Source organism: Oryx dammah, unplaced genomic scaffold (assembly GCF_014754425.2).
Source record: "Oryx dammah isolate SB20612 unplaced genomic scaffold, SCBI_Odam_1.1 HiC_scaffold_19, whole genome shotgun sequence".
NCBI classification, from domain to species: Eukaryota; Metazoa; Chordata; class Mammalia; order Artiodactyla; family Bovidae; genus Oryx; species Oryx dammah.
In genome coordinates, this window is record NW_024070203.1 from 76,516,929 (window position 1) to 76,544,805 (window position 27,877).

Here is a 27,877-nt window from a genome sequence, read left to right on the forward strand (position 1 = left end):
TCACTGCAGATGGTGACTGCAGCCATGAAATTAAAAGACACTTACTCCTTGGAAGAAAACTTATGACCAATCTAGATAGCATATTCAAAAGCAGAGACATTACTTTGCCTACAAAGGTCTGTCTAGTCAAGGCTATGGTTTTTCCTGTGGTCATGTATGGATGTGAGAGTTGAACTGTGAAGAAGGCTGAGTGCTGAAGAATTGATGCCTTTGAACTGTAGTGTTGGAGAAGACTCTTGAGAGTCCCTTGGACTGCAAGGAGATCCAACCAGTCCATTCTGAAGGAGATCAGCCCTGGGATTTCTTTGGAAGGAAAGAATGCTAAAGCTGAAACTCCAGTACTTTGGCCACTTCATGCGAAGAGCTGACTCACTGGAAAAGACTCTGATGGTGGGAGGGATTGGGGGCAGGAGTAGAAGGGAACGACAGAGGATGAGATGGCTGGATGGCATCACTGACTCGATGGACATGAGTCTGAGTGAACTCCAGGAGTTGGTGATAGACAGGGAGGCCTGGCATGCTGTGATTCATGGGGTTGCAAAGATTTGGACACGACTGAGCGACTGAACTGAACTGAGTACCAGGATGGCAATTTGATGGAAAATATGTCCATATGACTTGTCTTTTTGACTCTGAAAAACTACTAGCACTTGTTAGTATGTTGTTGTTGTTGAGTTGCTAAGTTGTAACTCTTTGTGACTCCATGAACTGTAGCCTCCAAGGCTCCTCTATCCTTCACTATCTCCTGGAGCTTGCTGAAACTCATGTCCATTGAGTCAGTGAGGCTATTTAACCATCTCATCCTCTGTTGCCTGCTTCTGCTTCTGCTCTCAATCTTTCCCATAATCAGGGTATTTTCCAATGAGTCATGTGGCATCAGGTGGCCAAAGCATTAGAGTTTCCATTTCATCATCAGTCCTTCCAATGAATATTCAAGATTGATTTCTTTCAGGATGACTGGTTTGATCTCCTTGCTGTTGGAGGAACTCAAAAGAGTCTTCTCCGGTACCACAGTTCGAAAGCATCAATTCTTTGGCACTCAGCTTTCTTTATGCTCCAACTTTCATATCCGTACATGACTACTGAAAAAACCACAGCTTTGACTATATGGATGTTTGTCAGCAAAGTGACGTCTCTCCTTTTAGTCATAGCTTTTCTTCCAAGGAGTAAGCGTCTTTTAATTTCATTCTGCAGTCACCATTCGCAGTGATACTGGGGCCCAAGAAAATAAAGTCTGTCACTGTTTCCACATTTTCCCCTATTTGACAGGAAGTGATGTGACAAGATGTCATCATCTTAGTTTTTTGAAAGCTGAGTTTTAAGTCAGCTTTTTCACTCTCCTCTTCCATTCTCATCAAGAGAATCTTTAGTTCCTCTTCACTTTCTGCCATTAGAGTGGTATCATGTGCCTATCTGAGGCTGTTGATATTTCTCCTGGCAATCTAGATTCCAGCCTGTGCTCCATCCAATCTGGCATTTCCCATGATGTACTCTGTATATAAGATAGATAAGCAGGGTGACAGTATACAGCCTTGATGTACTTCTTTCTCAGTTTTGAACTCGTCTGTTGTTTCATGTCCAGTTCTAACTGTTGCTTCTTGACCTGCATACAGGTTTCTTAGGAGACAGGTAAGGTGAGCTGGTATTCTCATCTCTTTAAGAATTCTCCACAGTTTGTTGTGATACACACAGTCAAAGGCTTTAGCATAGTTAAACAAGACTTGTCAACAGAGATAGGATAATATAGACTTTAAGTATCTGGATTGTTTCAAAACAAATTCATTTATCTTCTAATTAGAGAGGTACTAGTACCTCACTGAAAATAACTTAGAAAATATATAAAGAAAAAAAAAAAACCCAGTCATAATTCACCTTCCATCTTGCTACTCTCAGGAATATACACTATTACCATTGTTCTATTTCCTTTTTTTTCTCCCTCATAGTGTTGGCCATGTGTACTTAGAGTTGAAACTAGGATCACACTGTACTTTTAGGTTCATATTATTCTTTTGGTAAGGAAAAAGAAAAGATTAAGTGAATAACTAAGTACATCATGTTCTGGATGTACATATTAAAAATATAAATATGCATTTGAATTGTGAATGGTGATATTGAAGGGGTACTACAAGATAGATTCTTGTAGGTTTGAACATTCAAAATGTCTTAATCAAGAAGCTAATAATATTAAACCTGGAAACTTTCAAGTTGAGACCTGAATAATAATATAACTGTAGCTACACAGCAGTCCACAATAATTTGACTGGAAATGATGAAAACTGCATAATAATATGTGGTTAGCACTATGGTACTCCGCCTGTCTTAAGACTTAAAATATTTTGCCCTCAAGAAGAATGACCAACTTTAAATCATCTGTAACTAATTCTGAAATTGTTTAAAAATCTACACAAGTTTCCATGCTATTTACAAAATAAAGGCTTTGCCAAATTTGTCTTAAAATATTTTGGAATTATTTCAGGCTACATATTTTAAAATTGGTAGAGAGCTATATATAGTCTTTCAAATTTCATGATTATGTTGGATTAAAAAAACACCACATTTAAATTCATGAAATTGAAAAAAAGGATTCCAAATGACACTGGTACTATCTTAGATATGTGTCTGCTTCTTCTTTGGAATCAGACCATAAGCTGAAATTTGGTATACCATTTTCTAAGTTTTAAACAGAGCCTTTTAATGTGATACTTTACAATCATTTATTTAGCAAGCAGATAATCTATTTTAAAAAGCACATTTTACCTAGAAGATCTTAATGTGTAATGACAAACATTCCCACAATTAATCACTATGAAAAAATTAACCAAACATAACACATCATTATTGCACAAATATTCCTTTTAAACAAACACACACAATAAAAAAATAAATAAATAAAAGCACCTCATCTATTTACAACACTGGCAATATACTGTATGAGGAGTTGTTAAAATATGACAAACCATGACAGACCAGGACCATGTACTATTCTGAGGCCTCCAAGATTATTTCAGAAAAATTATTTATTGCTGGCAGAATTCAGAAAATGTCTAACAAACTGTCTAAAGAATGAGAAAAAGAAAGAAGGCTAAAAATTCCATTTCCGTGTGAATTTGTAAAACGTCTATATTATCAACAGAGAAAAGACCAGTGATAAATTAATTCTCAGAAAAATGATAATCAAATACTGAACTACTTTGTACAAAATAATGTAAAAGAGAGTGAATATGACAAAGCTTTAGGACAAAATTAAGAAATAAAATTCAATGTAAGACTATGTGATACCAGTCAACAATTGGGAAGGGGGACTTGATTACATAATAGTAACTTAAAACTAAGTGAAATTATAAAAATTACATGGTATGTATTTCCTTACACAGTATCACACATTGCTGATTTTGCACAACACAAAGCATAAAATAAAGGACCTATTTGGATAACTGTGTGGATCACAAAAAACTGTGGAAAATTCTGAAAGAGATGGGAATATCAGATCACCTGACCTGCCTCTTGAGAAATCTGTATGCAGCTCAGGAAGCAACAGTTAGAATTGGACATGGAACAATAGACTGGTTCCAAATAGGAAAAGGAGTACATCAAGGCTGAATATCGTCTCCCTGCTTATTTAACTTCTATGCAGAGTACATCATGAGAAACGCTGGGCTGGAAGAAGCACAAGCTGGAATCAAGATTCTCAGGAGAAGTATCAATAACCTCAGATATGCAGATGACACCACCCTTATGGCAGAAAGTGAAGAGGAACTAAAAAGCCTCTTGATAAAAGTGAAAGAGGAGAGTGGAAAAGGTGGCTTAAAGCTCAACATTCAGAAAACGAAGATCATGGCATCCGGTTCCATCACTTCATGGGAAATAGATGGGGAAAGAGTGAAAACAGTGTCAGACTTTATTTTGGGGGGCTCCAAAATCACTGCAGATGGTGACTGCAGCCACGAAATTAAAAGATGCTTACTCATAGGAAGAAAAGTTATGACCAACCTAGATAGCATATTCAAAAGCAGAGACATTACTCTGCCGACTAAGGTCCGTCTAGTCAAGGCTATGGTTTTTCCAGTAGTCATGTATGGATGTGAGAGCTGGACTGTGAAGAAAGCTGAATGCCGAAGAATTGATGCTTTTGAACTGGTGTTAGAGAAGACTCCTGAGAGTCCCTTGGACTGCAAGGAGATCCAACCAGTCCATTCTAAAGGAGATCAGCCCTGGGATTTCTTTGGAAGGAATGATGCTAAAGCTGAAACTCCAATATTTTGGCCACCTCATGCGAGGAGTTGACTCATTGGAAAAGACTTTGATGCTGGGAGGGATTGGGGCCAGGAGGAGAAGGGGACGACCCAGGATGAGATGGCTGGATGGTATCACGGACTCGATGAACATGAATCTGAGTGAACTCTGGGAGTTGGTGATGGACAGGGATGCCTGGTGTGCTGTGAGTCATGGGGTCACAAAGATTTGGACGCGACTGAACTGAACTGAACTTGGATAACAAAAGAAAGCACTATCTAGAGCAAAACAAAAAGAAAAAGAAAAACCTACATATGTACATTTCGATAATCTTATTATCAATGTTGGCATCACCGAACAGTGACTAGTTATACAGATGAAACAGTGTATATACTTTGTGCCTAGGTAAATAATCTTATAAACATCAATATGGAAAATGAAGAAAGTTGGTTAATATTTGAGACACTCAGTTTTGTTTCCTCTCATAACCTTCATCAAGTATCTTTAGAAACAAAAACAACAAGAGGAGTGCCTTCCTCTACTCCTTATGTCTTTTCCCCATGTCCAACAATACACTATGACTCAGGTAGATGTTTATTTCAAATTTGATTAGTGGAATCAGGAATATCTTATTGCTAATTGCAAAGGTTAACAATTTGGAAACGGATACACTGTTTTCTACAAACATAAATAAGCCAGAACTGCTGATACTTTTTCCCCAAACCACTTAGCACTAAATTGATTTAAAGACAGTTGAGATAAAAGACTTTCTTTAATTCTACACGATGTTAATTTAAACATTGGGAATGTCTGAGTAATGAAGGCATTTAAAAAATAGAAAACCTAATAAATTCTCTTGGCAGAAGAGAACTGCTGAAATGCCTAGAAGAAAAGGAAATGAAAATGGGCAATGTATAATTTTATTTGCTCTGTAACCAAATTTCTACATTTAAAAGAAAATATTGCTTTGTATTAGAAAATGTAAAATGTATTGCATGTATAAACTAATGCAAGTTAAAAAAATAAAATTTATATTTAAAACCTCATGATTATTAAATAATGAAAAAATAGGTAATTCATTTCAAATTTGATAGATATTTTCTTTACATCTAGAAACCCAAGCATTCAATGCTAAGTACTATTCATTTCTGAAAATTATTACTGATTTAATAATAAGTTAACCATCAACATTACATTACTACATAAAGACATATACTTGTTATTTTTTAAGTCTTTAAAACCTAAGATTGCAATTATAAACAATGCAAAACCAGAACAATTATTGCTTTTAAAAAACTAAAACAATCTCAAAGGTTCACACTGTCCTTCCAGCAATTAATATATTAGTAACTACTTAACAGTTTTAAAAGAAATGTCAAAATTATAGCAATGTTGTGTTTATTTAAGGTCATATGGTCAACTAACAAGATATACCCTCAGTTTATACAGGCTGTCAAGAGATATTACAATTCTATGTATTTTCTAAAGCAATTTATCACTAACTAATGGCAAGCCTCACCTCACTTATTATTATACAAAGACAACTACATAATTAAGGAAGTATTATCATAAAATATTTCTTTGGTCTCAACACTCAGTGATATATGGATTATAACTTAAAAATAAATATAAGGCATTATTTTCTATGGTTAGCTGGTTGTTTTCTATGTTAGCTTTTTCTTAAATAACTGAAGAGTCAATTATCCTTTATTAAGCTATTTAATTGAATATGTATTTTACCAACACTGTACTCTCAAACTTAAGACATGCTTAAGACATGATTCATTTTTCAAAACATTTTCAGATACATACATTATATTTACAACAATAATGAAAATACTTAAAAGATTTACAACAGACATTCTAAATAGTGAATACATTTATCATTTTCCTTAACACAACACATGGTACACACAGTCATTTTAGTCCATTTGAGCTAAATCGAGAGTACCTTCCGAAGACTTCTACAAAAGAACTGTTTGCTGCTATTAGATGAAAACCGAGACTGACTAATATATAAAAGATTTGCTATGCTAACTCTGCTAATAAATAAGTATTTGTTAGGGACAAACGATACACATGTGTGTGTTCATTTTACATTACTGACTTAAAGAGTAGCCATATCAATTTACTTAAGTTGATAAACTGGTTTCTTGAGTGCAACAGAACATGACAATACTACCTCCACAGAAGAATGAGCCGGATTTCGCACCAGAGACTTCAGTAAGAATGAGCGCTCTAACTACCCCTTCTTGTTTAGAGGAGAAATTCTAATTCCTAAATCCTTTCCTGTTTCCGCATGAAGCACTAAGCCAACCCATGCCGTTTCCATTCACAGGAATTGAGAGGACTACTGCACTATAGTAAAAGAATGAAACTTAGTGACAAAAGGAAAGACAAGAATAATGAGTAAAGTAATGGAAAAAAAGTATTTTGTAAAAATATAAAAAGTAAAGCCTTGATAAATTTCACTCCTTTTATTATTTAGTATTACTATTTAAATACTTTTTTTTGAAAGGTAGAAGTTCATGGATGACATACTCTTTCAGTTCAAACAACTATTCCAAATTCTAAATGAAGAGTCTGAATCAATGACTTTGTGAAGAATCTCAAAATGAAGGGAACAGTATGGAGGAAAACCTGAGCCCTGCAGATCATGTATCTCCATAACTTGGCACCTCAAATACGGCTCCATTCGCTGGAACTCAGGTAAACCCCTTTAAAAGCATGCTAAAGCTGACAGGTGTGATCAGGGACTTAGCTGTGAATTAATGAATAGAGCAATGTTTGCTACTGAAAATAGCTGTTACTCTCTAACACAATATTCTATAATGTTTTCACTACCAGATGATGGACAATCTAGGTCAAATAGATACCTAAGGATATAAAAAAGAAACAAAGAAGTCAGATATGTGAAAATCTTATAGACTTGTAAACCATCAGTGAAAAGGTGATAGATTAAGTATAGATCTAGATGAGAATACTTAGTAAAGTTATACATGTGAAGAACAAAGTATATAGAGAAAAGAACCCACAAAAGAGATTTTAAAAAAGTAGCAATTATTCACAGAAAATGAATCAAGGCAAGTGGTTATTCCAAAAGTTAAGGATTTCAAAAATGAATCAATGAATATCAAGGGTTAAAAATCTTTCATTCGATTTCCATGTAACAGGTTTATTCTGTTAACTAAGCTAAAAGAAATGTTAGAATTTTTATATGACAAGCATTTAAGTAAGAAATTTATCATTTCTGAAGCAAGTTACTTAAAAACATAGTGCATAGAATATAGTATGCACTCTATAAATCTTTACTTTATGAAGGAAGGAGGGAAAGAAGCTAGGAAGGAAAGGAGAAAGGGAGGGAGGGAGGGATGGACAGAAATGGATTAAAAAATGGGTTGGTCCTAAGCAATGAGAGCAGACTAAAGACTTATTTCAGGTAAGGTAGATTCACTTGTTACACAAGTTATTTACTGAAATAAATATATATTAAGTGTTATTCTGGAGAAGGAAATGGCAACCCATTACAGTACTCTTGCCTAGAGAATCCTGTGGACAGAGGAGCCTGGTGGGCTGCTGTCCATGGGGTCGCACAGAGTCAGACACAACTGAAGCGACTTAGCATGCACGTATGCATTGGAGAAGGAAATGGCACCCACTCTAGTATTCTTGCCTGGAGAATCCCAGGGACAGAGAAGCCTGGTTGGCTGCCGCCTATGGAGTCGCACAGAGTCGGACATGACTGAAGCGACGCAGCAGCAGCAGCAGCAGCAGCAGCAGCAGCTGTTATTCAGGAGACCCAGGTTCGATCCCTGCGTCAGGTAGATTCCCTGGAGAAGGGACAGGCTACCCAATCCAGTATTCTTGGGCTTCCCTTATGGCTCAGCTGGTAAAGAATCTGCCTGCAGTGCAGGAGACCTGAGTTTGATCCCTGGGTTGGGAAGCTCCCCTGGAGAAGGACAGGCTACCCACTCCTGTACTCTGGCCTGGAGAATTCCAGGGACTATATAGTCCATGGAGTCACAAAGAGTCGGACACGGCTAAGCAACTTTAAATGTAAAAATAGACATTATTCAGGGACCTAGGGAGAGAGCAGTGAACAATATAGCCTCACTATTCTCATGGAGCTTGCATTCTAGCTGTGGAAAGAAGAATAATGAACTAATATCTTAATAAAACACAGCATTTTGATAGTTGTAGATATTCTGCAAACAATTAAGCAGGATAACAGAAAGGAGTGCTGCCACTTTAAGATAGGATAGTCCAGAAAAGCCACTCAGAAAAAAATGACATTCCATAGAGACAAAAGGCATGAAGTTACTTAGAAAAAAAAACATTCTAGAAGGTGAATACTAACTATAAAGGTCCTACATCAGGAACCTGTTTGGATGGGAAGTGGTCAATGCTTTCATTAAAGTAATAAAGAGGCTGTATGCTGGGTAGGGGAAATAATCAGATAACCTTGAGAAAACCATGAAAGTGAAAGTGTTAGGTACTTAGTCTTGTTGGACTCTCTGTGACCCCATAGACTGTAGCCCGCCAGGCTCCTCTGTCCATGTAATTTGCCAGGCAAGAATACTGGAGTGGGTTGCCTTCCCCTTCTCCAGGGGATCTTCCCAATCCAGGGATCAAGCCCAGGTCTCTGGCATTCCAGGCAGATTCTTTAACATCTGAGCCAGGAGGGAAACTGGTCTCTAACAGCTTTTATAGGGAGTGGAAAGGCATTAAAGGAATCAGTAAAAGTTTACAAAGTTATCAATGAGGGCTAGAAGTCATTAAAAAAAAAAAAACAAACACACTGTCAAGAACTTCAGTAAAGGAGCTTAAATGTCAAACAGTTGGAACAATCCAAGGCTACATTCCTTCCAAGAAACAGAATCCACAGCATCCAAAATACATGAACAACTCAAGTAACTCTATCATAAAAACAATCTAATTTTAAAAAATGGGCAGAGGACCTGCATAGACATTTTTCCAAAGGAGACATACAGATGGCCAACAGACACAGGAAAAGATGCTCAACAAAACTAACCATTAGGGAAATGCAAATCAAAAGTACAATGAGATGACATCTCACACCTGTCAGAACGGCTGTTATCAAAAAGACAATATATAACAAGTACTGGGGAGGATGCAGACAAAAGGGAACCCTTTGTGCACTGTTGATGAGAATGTAAATTGGTACAAACACTACGGAAAATAGTATGAAAGCTCCTCAAAAAATTAAAAACAGAACTACCACACAATTTAGCTATTCCACTTCGGGGTATTGATCCAATGAAAACAACAAGACCACTAGAAAAAGATATGTGTACCCCAATGTTCAGAGGAGCATTATTCACAATATCCAACGTATAGAAGAAAGCTTAGGTCTATCAATAGATGAATTTTAAAAACGTGGTATTTGAGAAGGATATCAAACATGATGAAAGAGTAAAGGACACTGAACTCACCTTCCCCAACAAACATCAAAAATACATCTACACGTGGAGCAGCTCTCACTGAAAACAAACTGGAGACTGGCAAAGAAAAGCAGTTAATCACATAGAACAATGAAAATAAAACTATACTACTGGGTTACGACACTTAGAGACATAATATTTATATGAACAGAAAGGAAGAGAGAACAGAACTATATTCAAATAATTATTTTATAATTTAGCAGAATTAAGTTAAAATATATCTGAGGTTGAGTGTGATAAATTCAAAGGCACAAAATAATTCTTAGATCCATCATTATTTAATACATAGTAAAAAAAAAATCAATGGAGGAAATGAAATGGTAAACTACAATACCCATTTAAAACAAAGACGGTATAAAAATCAAACAGAGGAACAAAAATACAAGAGAAACATTTAACAAATAGCAAATGACGAATTTAATTAAAATACATCATTACATGAAATATTGATGATCAAATCATCCTACTTAAAAATAAGAGATCAGACTACACAAAAAAATCAAAACCTAACTAAATTCTATTTAAAAGGAAAACACACTGCATTCAAAAATTAAAAGTTTTTCTACTAAAAAAATTGTTCACCCATTCTACATGGCTTCACTGGTGAATTCCATCAAATATTTAAATAAATGATGTCAATCCTCCACAAAGGAAATATATTTCAGAAATATAGGTAGAGAAACAACTTCCCAACTAATTCTATGAGACCAGTATTAGTGAAGTGAAGTCGCTCAGTCGTGTCTAACTCTTTTTGACCCCATGGCCTGTAGCCCACCAGGCTCCTCCATCCATGGGATTTTCCAGGCAAGAATACTGGAGTGGGTTGCCATTCCCTTCTCCAGGGGATCTTCCCAACCCTGGGATTGAACCTGGGTCTTCTGCATTGTAGGCAGATGCTTTACTGTCTCTCAACTGGTAAAAAAAAATCCGCCTGCAGTGCGGAAGACCTGGGTTCAATCCCTGGGTTGGGAAAATCCCCTGGAGAAGGGAAAGGCCATCCACTCCAGTATTCAGGCCTGGAGAACTCCATGGACTGTATAGTCCATGGGGTCACAAAGAGTCAGACACAACTGAGTGACTTTCACTTCACTGTGTGTTAATGAGACCAGTATTACCCCATACAAAAACCAAAGATACTGAAAGAAAACTGTAGACTAGAATCCTTTGTGAATATAGATTAAAAAAATTAAAAGGCAAACTATGTTTGGCATCATATGAAGAGATGACACACTATAGGCACATGGTCTATATCCCCAAATACAAGATTAATCAATTAGTTATGCAAAACTGATTAATGAAATATATCACATTATAGCATAAAGGGGGGGGCGGAAAGACACATCATCTCATTAGATTCATAAAAATATTTGATAAAACTACAAACTACCTCATGATAAAAAGTCTCAATAAACTGAGAAGAAAATGATTCTTCTCAACCTGATGAAGGGCATCTATGAAATCCACAGCTAGAGACTTTCCTGGCAGCCCAGTGGTTGCTGCGACTCTGAGCTCCCAATGCAGGGGGTCCAGGTTCGATCCCTGGTCAAGGAACTAGATGCCATATGCCACAACTATAGATCCCATCTGCCTCAAGAAAGACTGAAGATACTGCATGCCGCAACTAATACCTGGAACAACCAAATAAATAAATAAATAGTCTTAAAAGATTCACAGCTACCACCATACTTAATGGTGAAATTCTAAAGTCTAAACTCTCTTACTTTTAATAGATTAAAAATGGTAAGTTCATATAAAATGCTCATGATAAAATAGTAAAAGAAAAAACATGACTGAATATTTTTCTCAGGCATTATTTCCACCTCTTCCCTTTCTATTTGCAATGAAGTGAAGGCACTGGATGCTATGATCTTTGTTTGCTTGTTTTTTAATATTGAGTTTTAAGCTGGCTTTCTCACTCTTCTCGATCCTCATCAAGTGGTTTTTCAGTTACTCTTCGCTTTCTGCCATTAGAATGGTATCATTCCCATATTTGAGGTTGCTGACCATTTCTCCCAGCAATACTGACTCCAGCTTGTAACTCATTCAGCACATTATTTTGCATGATGTGCTCTGCATATAAGTTAAATAAACAAGGTGACAAAAAACAGCCTCGCGGTACCTCTTTCTCAATCCTGAACCAGTCAGTTGTTCCATATGAGGCTCTTAACTGTTGCTTCTTGACCCACATACAGGTTTATCAGGAGACAGGTAAGATGGTCTGGTATTCCCATCTCTTTAAGAGTTTTCCACAGTTTGTCATGATCCACACAAAGGCTCTAAGGTAGTCAATGAAACTTTTCTGAATTCTCTTGCGTTCTCTATGATCCAGCAAATGTTGGCAATTTGATCTCTGGTTCCTCTGCCTTTTCTATAACCAGCTTGAACATCTGGAAGTTTTCAGTTCACATAATACTGAAGCCTAGCATGCAGGATTTTGAACACAGTCTTACTAGCATGGCGGATGAGTGCAATTGTCTGGTGGTTTGAACATCCTTTAACACTGCCATTCATTATACATAATGAATATTATATGTGTATATATCACAAAAGTTGAAAGAAAAAACCGACAATTTTGGGAAGAAATTAAAACTAAACTGTTAAAAGTAATTATCAAGTGATGTTTATTTATTTTTAAATTTTCAATTATATATGTTATTAGCTTTCCAAATTTCCTTTAATGAGTGCATTATGCTGTTAGATAAGCCAGACAAAGTAAGATGAATACTGTATATCACTTGTACATGGAATCTACAAAGGCGAACTCATAGAAATAGAAGAATGGTGGTTACCTGGGGTTGGAGAGATACTGAAGAATTAAAGGGTGCAAACTTGCCAATAAAAGATTTGAAGATTTAAGGCCTAGCACTGTGATTGCAGTCAACATTACTACATTACACATTTCAAAGTTGCTAAGAGACGAGATGTTAAATATTTTCACCAAAAAAGAAATGATACTTATATGCCCTGATAGAAATGTTAGTTAACGCCACAGTGATAATCATATTGCAAAATATATCAAATCAGCATGCTGAATACCTTCAGTTCAGTTCAGTTCAGTCGCTCAGTCGTGTCCGACTCTTTGCGACCCCATGAATCGCACCATGCCAGGCCTCCTGGTCCATCACCAGCTCCCAGAGTTCACTCAGACTCATGTCCATCAAATCAGTGATGCCATCCACCATCTCATCCTCGGTCGTCCCCTTCTCCTCCTGCCCCCAATCCCTCCCAGCATCAGAGTCTTTTCCAATGAGTCAACTCTTCGCATGAGGTGGCCAAAGAACTGGAGCTTCAGCTTTAGCATCATTCCTTCCAAAGAAATCCCAGGGCTGATCTCCTTCAGAATGGACTGGTTGGATCTCCTTGCAGTCCAAGGGACTCTCAAGAGTCTTCTCCAACACCACAGTTCAAAAGCATCAATACTTCGGCACTCAGCCTTCTTCACAGTCCAACTCTCACATCCATACATGACCACAGGAAAAACCACAGCCTTGACTAGACGCACCTTAGTTGGCAAAGTAATGTCTCTGCTTTTGAATATACTATCTAGGTTGGTCATAACTTTTCTTCCAAGGAGTAAGCGTCTTTTAATTTCATGGCTGCAGTCACCATCTGCAGTGATTTTGGAGCCCCAAAAAATAAACTCTGACACTGTTTCTACTATTTCCCCATCTATTTCCCATGACGTGATGGGACCAGATGCCATGATCTTCGTTTTCTGAATGTTGAGCTTTAAGCCAACTTTTTCACTCTCCTCTTTCACTTTCATCAAGAGGCTTTTTAGTTCCTCCTCACTTTCTGCCATAAGGGTGGTGTCATCTGCATATCTGAGGTTATTGATATTTCTCCTGGCAATCTTGATTCCAGCTGGTGTTTCTTCCAACCCAGCATTTCTCATGATGTACTCTGCATAGAAGTTAAATAAGCAGGGTGACAATATACAGCCTTGACATACTCCTTTTCCTATTTGGAACCAGTCTGTTGTTCCATGTCCAGTTCTAACTGTTGCTTCCTGACCTGCATACAGATTTCTCAGGAGGCAGGTTAGGTGGTCTGGTATTCCCATCTCTTTCAGAATTTTCCACAGCTGATTGTGATCCACACAGGCAAAGGCTTTGGCATAGTCAATAAAGTAGAAATAGATGTTTTCCTGGAACTCTCTTGCTTTTTCCATGATCCAGCGGATGTTGGCAATTTGATCTCTGGTTCCTCTGCCTTTTCGAAAACCAGCTTGAACGTCAGGGAGTTCACGGTTCACGTATTGCTGAAGCCTGGCTTGGAGAATTTTGAGCATTACTTACTAGCATGTGAGATGAGTGCAACTGTGCGGTAGTTTGAGCATTCTTTGGCATTGCGTTTGGAATTGGAATGAAAACTGACCTTTTCCAGTCCTGTGGCCACTGCTGAGTTTTCCAAATTTGCTGGCATATTGAGTGCAGCACTTTTACAGCATCATCTTTCAGGATTTGAAACAGCTCAACTGGAATTCCATCACCTTCCCTAGCTTTGTTCATAGTGATGCTCTAAGGCCCACTTGACTTCACATTCGAAGATGTCTGGCTCTAGATGAGTGATCACATCATCATGACTATCTTGGTCGTGAGCCTTAAGATCTTAAAAATATGGTTTTTGAGTGATACCAAGGTAACATTCTAATTAAAGGGAATTTTTAAATTGAGATACAGTTGACATATAAAATTATATAAGTTTAAGGTATTCAGGTCACTAAGCACCTGAATACCTTAAACTTATATAATTTTATATGTCAACTGTATCTCAATTTAAAAATTCCCTTTAATAAAGAAGAGAATTAGAATGTTACCTTGGTATCACCAAAAACCATATTCTTAAGATCTTAAGGCTGTAAATTATACAGTTTATTTTTTAAAGGTGAGCAGGATATTAGATCTGCATACTGGCTTTTATTTTTAAAATAAATATTTGTGTGGGTGGAAATGCAAAATTAACAGCAAATAAAGTAAGTTTCCTTGTCTGGCCTTTAGAAAGTCACAGAATCCACAGGTAAACAAATGACTGAGCAGAATGAATGTGAGTTACTGATGAATGTGAGCTACTGAGAAGAGAACAATGTATGCAGCAATTATATTAAATATGTTTAGGCAGCTCAACAGATTAACTTCATTTGTTATACCTATAGGATGCCTTTCAAGAAATTTATTTAAAAACAACATCCTCAAGAACAAATCTGTAGCTCTTTTCTGGGCTTTCTCTTTTCCTCAGGCCATCTCATTTACATAAGTTTAAGAATTAAAGTCAAAGTTACTGAGTAAAGTTGGGGAAAAAACTATTGCAACAGTACATCACCATCTCTCAGAATAAGTGGAAATTACAATAATCAAACTATGATATTTTTAAAAAAATCTATATTGTAACAATACATATGAACTACTGACGTGACCAGAATTACACAGAAAAATAGCTCTCATGTTTTCCATAGTTGCTCAACGATTTTCATATCAGTTTTTATTACAACTCACTAAGTCCAACAACAGCAGAGTTTTAATTTATAAATGATCTCAATATTCCAAGTCTGTCAAAATATTTTAATAAAGTCACAGGCAACTCTTTCAAAGAAGGAAACACAAACTTCTGCTAGGCACAGGGTAGAAACCCATCTGCTCAGAGGTGTGAGCTGGATGTAGCAAATTACATCTGCAAGCCTCACTTCAAATGCTCTCTAATGAAACCCAAGATGTTGATTTTGACCCAAACACCCTACACAGATTGGATCTGGGTATATTAGTAATCATCTCTCCCTTCCATGGCAATTGAAATCAGATGACACATTTCAAGAAACAGTCCGCATTCTGAACTTTAGAAGTCTAAATTCAGTATAGAAGAAGGCTCAGAGCTATATAATGAGAACCCTTTTGTTCATTCTATTGATCATTTTTTACTGTAATGCTAAAGGAATTTTTTTCATTATGTTCATATGATCATTATGTTTGCATGATCTACTCTATCATTAATGACTAGATCACTGTATTTTGAATCTAAACACTAGTTTCAAAAATAAAATTTTTAACGGAAATTTAGCACTCCAGAATGATAACCAAGGAACACCAAAGACAAAGAGTGAGAAAAAAATAACTGTGCAGGAGCTACAAGTTAAAAAAAAAAAAAAAAAAGATTAAGAAATAAAAGTTCTTCTTAATGAAGAACTTACAAAGACCATGGTCTTATAACCACTAGTCAAATGGTGATGAAATATCAAAATTTTAACTAAATATCCAAAGTTGCTTTCTACAGCGGGATATAGGCAATGAATCAATGTTTCATTTTTGCTTAGATTACCCTGATTTGGTTTCTGTTGTTTACAACCAAAGAGTCAAGGTATACATAAACTTCTTTCTCAAATATTTGTTAAAAGACACTATAAATTTGTCCTAACAGTTTTTCACTTTCCATTTAGTCCTTAGGGCACTATCACCTGACTTGCATTAACACTATTCCTCTGAAAGTATGATGGTAAGAGAAACCAATCACCCAGAACTGTCAAATTCCTTTCACATCTTTTAGTCCTCATCTTGGAATTCCCTGGTGGCTCAGGAGGTAAAGAATCCACCTGCAATGTGGGAGACCTGGTTTGATGCCCGGGTTGGGAAGATCCCCTGGAGGAAGACATGGCAACCCACTACAGTATTCTTGCCTGGAGAATTCCGGTCTTCTTCTTCCTGGAGAATTCCAGTTGTATTCTTCCTTTTCAGTCAACATTAGTGTTCTCCCCCTTTTTCTATATGGATTATACATGTGTTTCTAAATAAGTGACTTCAGGTGATGACATCTTTTTTCATCATTTTCCCTGCTTTCACATTATATATCTCTAACAATGATTCCTCTTTTGAACTCTAGACCTAAATATGCAATGGCTATTAGATAAATTTACTTGACTGTCCCACAAACACTTCACAGTATGCACCAAGCTAAATTCATCATTCCCATCTTCCACACCCAAAACTAAATCTTTTTATTTATAATCATATTAACCAGATAAACTTCTACATAGATATCCAGGCTAGGAACCATGGAGTTATTCTACATATTTACTTCTCTTTCACTATCTGTAACTAATACAGTCACAAAGTTTAGCCAACGTTTTGTTAATCTCAAATATGTCTCTATTCTTTCCCATTTTATCCATTCCTAGCACCACCATTCTGGTTTAGACAGTCATGTGTTTATACAACTATCATAGCTAGCTGTAATATCTAATCTCCTTGCCCCCAGTTTTCTTATCTTCCCCTGTGCCATGTCCCCCAGACCATCACCAAATCCATTGCCTACATTTATCAAAAAGCATTTATTAAACAAAAATATTGTGCTCAGTCACTCAGTTGTGTCCGACTCTTTGTGACCCCTCCATGGGCTGTAGCCTGCCAGGCTCCTCTGTCCATGGGGATTCTCTGGGAAAGAATACCAGAGTGGGCTGCCATGCCTTACTCCAGGGGGTCTTCCTGACCCAGGGATCGAACCCAGGTCTCCCTCATTGCAGGTGGATACTTTACTGTCTGAGCCATCAGGAAAGCCTGAACAAAAATGAACATGTAACAATAGTAACAGAGGAAGAGACTAGAAAGGAGTATACTTGGAGGGTGGTATATAGATTTAGACACATTCCGTATGTGGTTGAACATGAGTGACTAAAAATATTTATCTACATTCTGAAACCAGGAAAACCACAGTGAAAGAGAAAAATAGCATTGTAAATCAAAATGAGGATGAGAACAGAAGACAAAGCAGCAGATGTGTAACATCGATTTTTTTTTTTTAACTTATAGCAAGTGACTGAGGCACAGAGAAATAAACTATAAAGGTTCAATCTGATTCATGACATCCATCATTCAACAGGTTCTAATACTTAAATATGTTGGAAAAAAGACAATGCAGAGTGACACTGAAACCAGGAATAGTTGAAAACTGAAAATGAACAGACCTCCAGATTCTTTTTCCATCTATGCACAGATACAAAGATACAAAGTAAAGTACTCTTTACACATACACATCAAAGGGTTCTATGAAAATATTTTTACAAACAACTTTTAAAATGAAAAAAACGTATTTCTGGTATTTCATAAGAAGTTAGTATATATAATTTTCTAATGTCTGGAAAAGTTTTAAATATCTTGAAATCATCTCCTTCCTTCAGGATAGGTTTGGCCAATGCAATAACCAGGTGGTTAAAAAATTGTTTCTACTTTAGGTTTCCATGTTGATTATGTAGTCACTCTGTAGTCTCCTAGGGAGTATGAAAAATAGACTTTAGAAGTTTCTATTTGATTCTAGTTCTCTCCATCTGGTAAATGATTTTTTTTTAAGTTGAAAATAAACTAAGATTCTAGAAAAAAAATCACGGAATATAATAACATCATATGCTTTAAAAAGGGAGATTTCTGTAGTTCTTAACTCATTCATAATATATTGGAAAAACAAGATAAGAATAAAACAATTTATCAAATAAAAAGGACAAACAGTTGAAGTTGGCAGTAGTGTTATAGAAATCAGAAGGATTACAAATGAGTATTGAAGAGATACCAAATAATACGGTAGTGTATATATATTACTCCTTTCATAAAATCCATTGGGGGGGCAGCTATAATATTGTCATAACATCTTTAAATTACTGGGGGATTCTACTTCCAGAAACAATGGCAGATTTTGTGCCCTGAATGACTTTTGCACTAAAAACAAATGAAAATCAATGTATTTATAAAATGTTTCTATGCCACACATACCATGATTAAAACTTATATCTGTTAACACAAACACACACAAGTACACACACTAAATAAAATCATTAATAAGCTTCTCTCAATAGTAAAGATTATTAAGACCATGGAATGGAAGCCAGAAATTAAGAGATAAGGAAAACAAATAGCCTGAGGCACTTCTAAACGGGTAAAATTTGAACACTCACCTGTTCACACTAAGGCAGATTAAAGACAAAGCCTTAGACCAATTTGCAGTGTAGAACTTAACAGGACACAAAGCTTGCATGCAAATCACTATGAAAATGATGTTAGGGTAAACCTTAAATGGAACTGTCCCATTTTTCCCATTAATTTATGCTTTTAGGTATCAAGATATAGGTAAAATCTGAAGAAAAAGAGGCTCTCAGGGGACTACAAAAGATCATCTGGTAATATTTTTTATCTTGATTCAGATGTAGGAAACATGAGTAGCTTTAGTATAAAGTGTACTAAGCTGTGTACTAAGAATTGTACAGTTTTCTATATGATACAGTTGAATTCTAGAAAAGCTTATTAAAATTCAATGAACAACTTTAACAGCATATCAGACACAACTTTAAAAAACTAATGAAATGAAAGATCAGATTAAAGAAATTACTGAGAATGCAGGTCATCAAGTCAAAGAGAAAAATCATAGAAGTACAAAGAGGAGACAAGAACGATGCAGCCAAAAAAGTGGAAAATTCTAAAATATATATGAGAAAGAAGACACAGGTAATACGCAGGTCAGGAAGCAACAGTTAAAAGTGGACATGGAACTACACAGTGGTTCCAAATAGGAAAAGGAGTACGTCAAGGCTGAATATCGTCTCCCTGCTTATTTAACTTCTATGCAGAGTACATCATGAGAAATGCTGGGCTGGAAGAAGCACAAGCTGGAATCAAGATTGCCGGGAGAAATATCAATAACCTCAGATATGCAGATGACACTACCCTTATGGCAGAAAGTGAAGAGGAACTAAAAAGCCTCTTGATGAAAGTGAAAGAGGAGAGCGGAAAAGTTGGCTTAAAGCTCAACATTCAGAAAATGAAGATCATGGCATCTCGTCCTATCACTTCATGGGAAATAGATGGGGAAACAGTGGAAACAGTGTCAGACTTTATTTTTTGGGGCTCCAAAATCACTGCAGATGGTGACTGCAGCCATGAAATTAAAAGATGCTTCTTCCTTGGAAGAAAAGTTATGACCAACCTAGATAGCATATTCAAAAGCAGAGACATTACTTTGCCTACAAAGGTCCGTCTAGTCAAGGCTATGGTTTTTCCAGTAGTCATGTATGGATGTGAAAGCTGGACTGTGAAGAAAGCTGAGACCCGACAAATTGATGCTTTTGAACTCTGGTGTTGGAGAAGAGTCTTGAGAGTCCCTTGGACTGCAAGGAGATTCAACCAGTACATTCTGAAGGAGATCAGCCCTGGAATTTATTTGGAAGGAATGATGCTAAAGCTGAAACTCCAATACTTTGGCCACCTCATGCGAAGAGTTTAACTGACTCATTGGAAAAGACTCTGATGGTGGGAGGGATTGGGGGCAGGAGGAGACAGGGACGACAGAGGATGAGATGGCTGGATGGCATCACTAACTCAATGGACAAGAGTTTGGGTGAACCCCGGGAGTTGGTGATGGACGGGGAGGCCTGGCGTGCTGCAATTCATGGGGTTGCAAAGAGTCAGACACAACTGAGCGACTGAACTGAACTGAACTGAATATCTGAATAAATCATCCCAGAAAACTTGGAGAAATCTTTATGTCTTTTATAGACACCAATATAAAAACTTTAAAACACAAAGATTTTTCAAATTCTTAAAGTTGCCAGAGAGGAAAGACAAAATATCTTCAAGGAAACATAAACTGCAAGTGAATCTCTCAATAGGACAATGAAAAGGAAAAGAGTCAGCACAACAGTATCTTTAATTGGTGGTGGTTTAGTTCCTAAGTCGTGTTCGACTCTTGCAACCCCATGAATTGTAGCCTGCCAGGCTTCTCTGTCCATGGGATTCTCCCAGCAAGAATACTGGAGTGGGTTGCCATTTCCTTCTCCAGGAAATCTCCTGACCCAGGGATCAAACGCACGTCTCCTGCATTGCAGGCAAGATTCTTTACCAACTGACCTACAATGAAAGCCTCTGTACCTTTAATAGGCCAGACTAAAATAATAAGAAATTATGTAACTAGCAATAAATCTGGATATATAAATTATATATCTAGCAAAATAAAAAAATATTCAAACAAGTAAAATTCAGTTTACTAACCACATATCATCACAAAAAGGCAAAAGGAAAATGATCTGCCATAGGATAGAGGACTGAATTGTAAGAAGGCACGTCTAGAAAGGCACTAGTTTAACAGTCAGCAAACACGGCCCATGACCAAATCTGACTATCAGATTTTGTAAATAAAGCTTCACAGATACACTGCTGCTAAGTCACTTCAGTCGTGTCCGACTCTGTGCGATCCCATAGACGGCAGCTCACCAGTCTCCCCCATCCCTGGGATTCTCCAGGCAAGAACACTGGAGTGGGTTGCCATTTCCTTCTCCAATGCATGAAAGTGAAAAGTCAAAGTGAAGTCATTGAGTCATGTCCAACTCTCAGCGACCCCATGGACTGCAGCCCACCAGGCTCCTCCATCCATGGGATTTTCCAGGCAAGAGTACTGGAGTGGGGTGCCGTTGCCTTCTCCGCACAGATACACAGTCATGTCAATTCATTGACTTATTGTCTAACATGCCAAAAGAGGGTTCAGAAGTGTTAACAAGACCAAGAAATGGATAAAACTGAAAACATTTACTATCTGGTTCTTGATTCCCTGGTGGCTCAGACAGTAAAGAACCTGCCTGCAATGCAGAAAGCCCAGGTTCAATCCCTGGGTTGGGAAAATGCCCCAGAAAACAGAATGGCTATCCACTCCAGTATTCTTGCCTGGAGAGTTCCATGAACAGAGAGACTGGGTGGTTACAGTCCATGGGGTTGCAGAGTCGAACACAACTGAGCAACTAACACTTTTCTTCACCAAGTAGGTGTTCCAAACCCTGTCCTGATTATATACTCACAATAAATACAAGCAATTATTCTTTAAATGATAGCCTATTAATCCAGATAGGATGAATGAATGAAAGTATTTTCAGACCTGTGTGTGTTCAGAAGCATAGTAAATAGCTTGATTTAATGCATAATTTAATAAACTAAATATGCAACTTAAGATTTCTAGACCTAGAGTTGACTTTAATCAAAGAGTGCTAATTTCTAATATTTAAAAAAAAAGAAAAAGAATAGTTAAGGGATAATTTCCAAAACAGCAGGGGATAAATGAATTACAATAAACGTATATAACAGTATAAAGGAAGTATATTTTTATTTACATAATTAAATTCAAACAATTAATTAAGATAATGAAAAGACTGGGAGGATGGGAGAAAATATTTGCAAGTCACATATTTATTAAGGGTCTGATATCAGAATATATAAAGAACTCTTATACTCAACAATAAAGAGAAAAATAACTAAAAAGTGGGCAAAGAATTTGAATATAAGAAGAAAATACAAAAAAAGATCTACAAATGGCCATTTCATTAGGGAAATGAAAATCAAAACCACGAGATAACACGTCACGGCAACTGGGATGGCTGGAAACAAGACAGTAACAATACAACCATAATAAGTGGTGACACAGATACGGATAAATTAATGTTGTGCATCAACTGCACTTCAGTATAAAAAATTAGAACCTCCATTCTCTGATGTGGGATTCTAAAATGCAACAGACATTTTGATAAATAGTCTATCAGTTTCAAAGATAAGGACAGAGTTACCAAATGACCCAACAATTCTACTATATGCATCTAAAACAAATGATGCTGAAGCAGAAACTCCAATACTTTGGCCACCTGATGCGAAGAGCTGACTCATTGGAAAAGACCCTGATGCTGGGAAAGAATGAACACAGGAAGAGAAGGGGATGACAGAGGATAAGACAGTTGGATGCCATCACGGACTTGATGGACATGAGTTTGAGCAAGCTCTGGGAGCTGGTGATGGACAGGCAAGCCTGGCGTGCTGCAGTCCATGGGGTTGCAAAGAGTTGGACACAATTTAGGGACTGAATTGAATAAAACTGAATAGAAATTAAAACATATGTCCATGCAAAAAGTGTACAAGAATGATCATAGCAGCATTATTTATAATCACTAAAAAGTAGAAACAACACAAATGTCCATCAAATAATCAATGAATAAATGTGGTATATTCATAAAATGAATTTTTATTCAGCTATAAAAAGGAATGAAGACATACGTACTATAACATGAATCAACCTTGAAATTTCTGCTAAGTGAAAGAAGCAATCAGAAAAGACCACAGGTTTTTTTATTCCAATCATGAAATGTCTAAAACAAGCAAATTCATAGCAAGACAGTTCCTAGCGGTCTTGCAGGATGGGTGTAGAGGACTAAGTACTAATGATGTACCAATTATTTTTACAGTGATAAAACTATTCTAAAATTAGATGGTGATGGTTGCATAAAAACTGTAAATATACTAAAAATCATCTAATTATATACAGTAAAGGAGGAATTTTATAATATGTGAATTTTAGCAATGAATTTTAACAAAAATCAATGTACAAATCAATTAAAAAAAAATCATTCCAGAGTTTTTTTTTTTTTTTTAAGAGGAAGCATTCCCCAGCTCACTTTATGAAGCTAGCATATCCTTAATAGGACACATAACACCTGTCATAATAAGGAATTTCCTGTAACCAAAAATGAATAGCAAATAACAGCTATGCCCAATATGCTAGAGAAAGAATAAAGACAAAGAGCACTTCACAAGAACTCTTAAGTTCCTTCTAACTACTAGAATTCTATGATTTTATGATAATAGTATTCATGTCATTAAGTACCAACCTTAATTTCTGGATAAAATCATGCTTACATAAACCTAACAAAATTAGATTTCAATAGAAATCACAACAGAGAAAGGCAGGCAGAAATCAACCTTAAGTCAAAGTAAAAAATTGAAGACTTTACTAACTTTTCAATAACAGTATGTGTGGTAATCTGAACGATGTCCGGAATCAGTCACTTACATCCTAATAATATGAACAACGTGTTGACCTATTTAGCACTGTCAAAAATTTGAGGCTTGTTATTAAAATATAGATTCACACTATTAACTTTGTGACTCAAAACTTTTTCAGGTTCACATAGTTTGAAATGAATGCATCCAAGTTCAAAAGGGTATGAACCTGCAACTGAAAACACTGCAACATCAGAAATCAAGTATTTATTAAAGAAAGTGTCATGGCTCCAATCATCACACAATTATCTACTTTATTTAAATAAACGAGTAATCTAGGAATATATCAAGCTTGATATAAATGGTATAAATAATAAACAATTTCTGTATTTATGATACATCTATTCGTAAGTCAAGTGGCTTAAATTAAAATAAACCTACTTATAATTCTTAGTTCAGCTTAATGCAAACATTCGAAACCAATTTTCTTCTCTTTATTTGTGCTTAGCATTTCAGTGATTATACTATATGCCATATAATCTTTGGCAGATAGTCTCTGTCTATATATATATGTATGTTGTCTTTATCTACATATAATAAAAGGTGTGGCTATCAATAAACAGCATCACTTAGTTCATTTACTTTGTACATTTGTCTTTTCAGAACTACTTTGTAGATCACTTAGTTCATTTCCATTAAGTTCTTTCAATGAGAAGACTGATTTAGAGACACACTGGCATAATTTAAAAAAACAAAACAGTAAAACTAAAAATATCAGTATAAAATATAATAACCACAGGAAGACTTTAAAATAAAAACATACCTTCCTCAAGGATGGGTCGGGGGATGACAAATGGAATCTCCTGGAGAGGGTCCATATACTTGTGGCCAGCACTAACAATTTTTATTTGAGGCAGACAGAGGACAAGTGTTCCTGGCATGCTGGTTTGTCCATGGTACCAACTTCTTACTGTTCCAGGAATGTCACCAGATATAATTGTACTAGGAGAAGGCAAACTATCATTTGGGATAAACACACAACAAGACTGTACTTCAAGCTAGAAAAGAAAAAGAATCAAAATATTTGGATCAGATTAAGTTTGAGAATAAACAAATCTCAATCACCTAATCTCTTTACCAAACAAGAAAATGTCCCATACTTATGTCTTTATGAGTTGATTTTACTAAAGAATACAACAAACGCTGGAAAAGGTATTGTTTCTTGCTACAAATTTGATCAAAAGAGCACAATGACATGAAATGAACACATAGCTGCCTTTCCACAGTTCTTTCCAAGAAACATGATTGAGTTAGAAAATGTGCTGGCAAAAAAAGGTGAGAAAATCCTTCTTTTTTTGCAGTTCATTACATTTTGTTAACACCAGCTAAGGCGTTAGAGCTGACTAGCATTTTACTGCTCTTACTTTAAAAAATAAAAAAATCACAAACATCTTTTTCTATGTGAATTTGTCCCTTTGTCTTTCATTTTACAGATAGAAATTTAAGAAAAAATACTTTAAATGCTCAGATTATATCTCTAGATAAACATTAAAGGAGAACACGTTAGTAACATACTACTGAGGAAAATTCAGGAGACTTAAAAATCAGAGCGCTATTCCTTACTTTTATCATATGTTGATTTATTACCTAAATTGTGATTTCATGTGAAATGTTTATGCTTCCTTATCCCCAGTGTACTTACTTAGGTTGCCAGCCCCTAACAGAGTTAATGGCAACACACTCCAGTGTTCTTGCCTGGAGAATCCCAGGGACGGCGGAGCCTAGTGAGCTGCCGTCTATGGGGTCACACAGAGTCGGACACGACTGAAGCGACTTAGCAGACTTAGCAACAGAGTTAAAGTAAGACTAAGCAAGACCAAATAAAAAACTGAATACATCATGAGTACTTAATTCAAAAGATATGCTTAAGTTAAAGCCTATTAATCTAAGCTGACTCTATTACAAGGTAATATTCTGTACCTGGCTAGTAAACTGTCCCAACTGCCTAGCATACTTGAATTATTTTTAATAAGATACAAAATATAACCTGCTAATTTTCTATAAAATAATTGGCATACAAAGCTACTACCTGAACTTATTATCTAATAAAAACTAAAATTTGTTTGCTTGATAAATGTTTGGATAGTCTAGCAGCTTAAAATAACAAAGAGACTATATTTTACAAAAGATAACTAAGACTACAGTCACAGACGTATTCTTGGGGTTAATATATTCCTTAGTGAGATCATGGTATGTAACAGGTCTGAATTCCTTGATATGATAAATAATTTGCCAGTCTTATAAGTGCACTTACTCATTTTTCCTTCAGTATTTCTATGCATGGATAAACCAATGAATTTAGTGAAGAAAAATATAAGTAAAAATTTACAAAAATAAGTACATTGGTTCATACAGTATGAAAATTTTTAGTTCTAGAATTTAATCTTGTATTACATGATTTAAAAATGTATATGTTAAGTAGTTCATCACTGACTTAAGATCACAACGTTTCTAACTTCTGAAATAGAAGTGTATATTGTCTCAAATATGTTACATTTTGTTTCAAATATATAACATAATTCATTAGTGATGCTAAAGTGCACAAGTTAGAGTGGCACACTGACAGCATATTCTCCTATATTAATTATGGTTATAAGCTCAAATAATGACGGGTCAGTATTTAACATTTTATACTGATACTATGTTGACAAATGCTTTCAACAATGTGAGGTAATTAGTTTAATACGAAACTGTATACAAATTTATACATAGATGTCTTGAGAAACAAATTTAAATTGTGCCAAAATTTCCATAATCACAATATATTCTGTTTCTACTAATTCAGAAATAAATTATTTAATCAAATCAAAACAACCTGAGAAATGCATATAAAATCAACAGTATATTAACCTGATACACATAACAACATTAAAAAATAAACTTTCTAGAAAATGATATATGTTGCGGGGATTCTTTTAATGATAAGAACTAAAACATAATCCAAATTGCTCAAACTTGTTATAATGTTACATCTATTATATATACTAAAGCTAACACATAAATCTTTTTACACTTTTAAAATAACTGTTAAACTGTATGTCTAAAATTTTGGTTTTAATGTAAAATGTTGAGTGATTTATGTAAGTGAATATAAATCTGCCGCAGTAAATTTTGCATTAATGTAAGGATCTGACAATCCAAGGGAAAGAAAATGAAGTAATCTGCCAGTAAGAAGTCCTCAAACCGGGGGTCAGATCATGTTCATGGAAACCATCTGGTTGGGACCCTCTGAGCCACACCAAACACAAATGATCTTTTAAAAAAATATCCTATTCATTAATGCATCACAGCTGCACCGAGTGTTACTTCATTTTTCCATGGCAACATCCTTTCTGTTTCAAGGATCTTATTTCAGTTTTGGTAGCAACATGTTCTTTCGCCAATATTGAACACATTCATGTGTTAAAGTGAAGGGATTATTACAAATTCTTGAAGTAGAACCACCTCTATTTTGATTCCTATTAGGTCAAGGGCTACAAAGCTAAGTATCACATCCTGAGGATAAACCACTAAAGTAGAAATTATTTAGTATTATTTCAATAAGTGAAATGATTATCATGCAATTTTTCTGAAGTTCCAAGGTCTGTTTTTTCCTGAAATTTCAAGTGCTGCTTAAAAAGATATATGCCATTGTGTACCCTCTATCCTCTATAAGTACAGTTTGGTAACCTTTGATTTTTCTAATGTGTGCCCTCTACAACTGTGATCACAACTCAGTTAAAAAGAAGAAACTAAGACAGGCTTCATTTATGCATTAACCTAATAAGCATTTTAATTAGCAAACTGTCCATCATATAGACTAACTTTATATAAATGCTTTACAATGTTATACCATATTTTCTGCCTTTTAAAATAATACTATTTCCTAAATGTTTTCCTTTCTTCAAAACTTGAAAATCTAGTGATAATTGTATTTAGAAAATTTATACAGAATAAAATGTTCTCTGAATGAATGTATTTACTCCTCAGGACACAGTTTCAAATAAAAAATAAGAATGAAGAAACTATGTAGTTTATATTTTCATTCACTTTTTCTTTCTTTTATTCATGAATTCTTTAACAGTCACCATTTACTGAGCTCGAAATCAGGACTATAGAGAAAGGACATAGTTCCAGCATTTAAAAATAGTAATAGCCTTACATAATTTTCACTAGAGCATACAATCTATAATGTCAGACACTGTGCCTGTTCTGTTCACGTTACAGTCTCAGTACACAGTACTGCACCTAGTATGAAAGAGGTACTAAATAATTGTTAAAGAAGGGAACAAAATTATTTTTATTAGCACCAGATAATTATGTTAATTAAAATAGTTGTTTAATGCATGTTGTTCATCATTT

General features: G+C 35.7%; 1 protein-coding gene across 3 annotated transcripts in view; it reads right to left on the reverse strand.

Moving 5' to 3' along the window:
- The window catches only part of VPS13B (vacuolar protein sorting 13 homolog B), a 772,631-nt gene that overhangs the window by 391,684 nt on the left and 353,070 nt on the right, over positions 1–27,877 (reverse strand). For all 3 annotated transcript variants that reach the window (XR_005724545.1, XM_040260994.1, XM_040260993.1), the window contains exon 23: positions 24,300–24,534. Coding sequence is in view for 2 of the 3 variants with exons in the window: in XM_040260994.1 (XP_040116928.1) it covers positions 24,300–24,534 (235 nt within the window). In the remaining variant the exon portion in view is untranslated. The remainder of the gene's footprint in view (positions 1–24,299; positions 24,535–27,877) is intronic.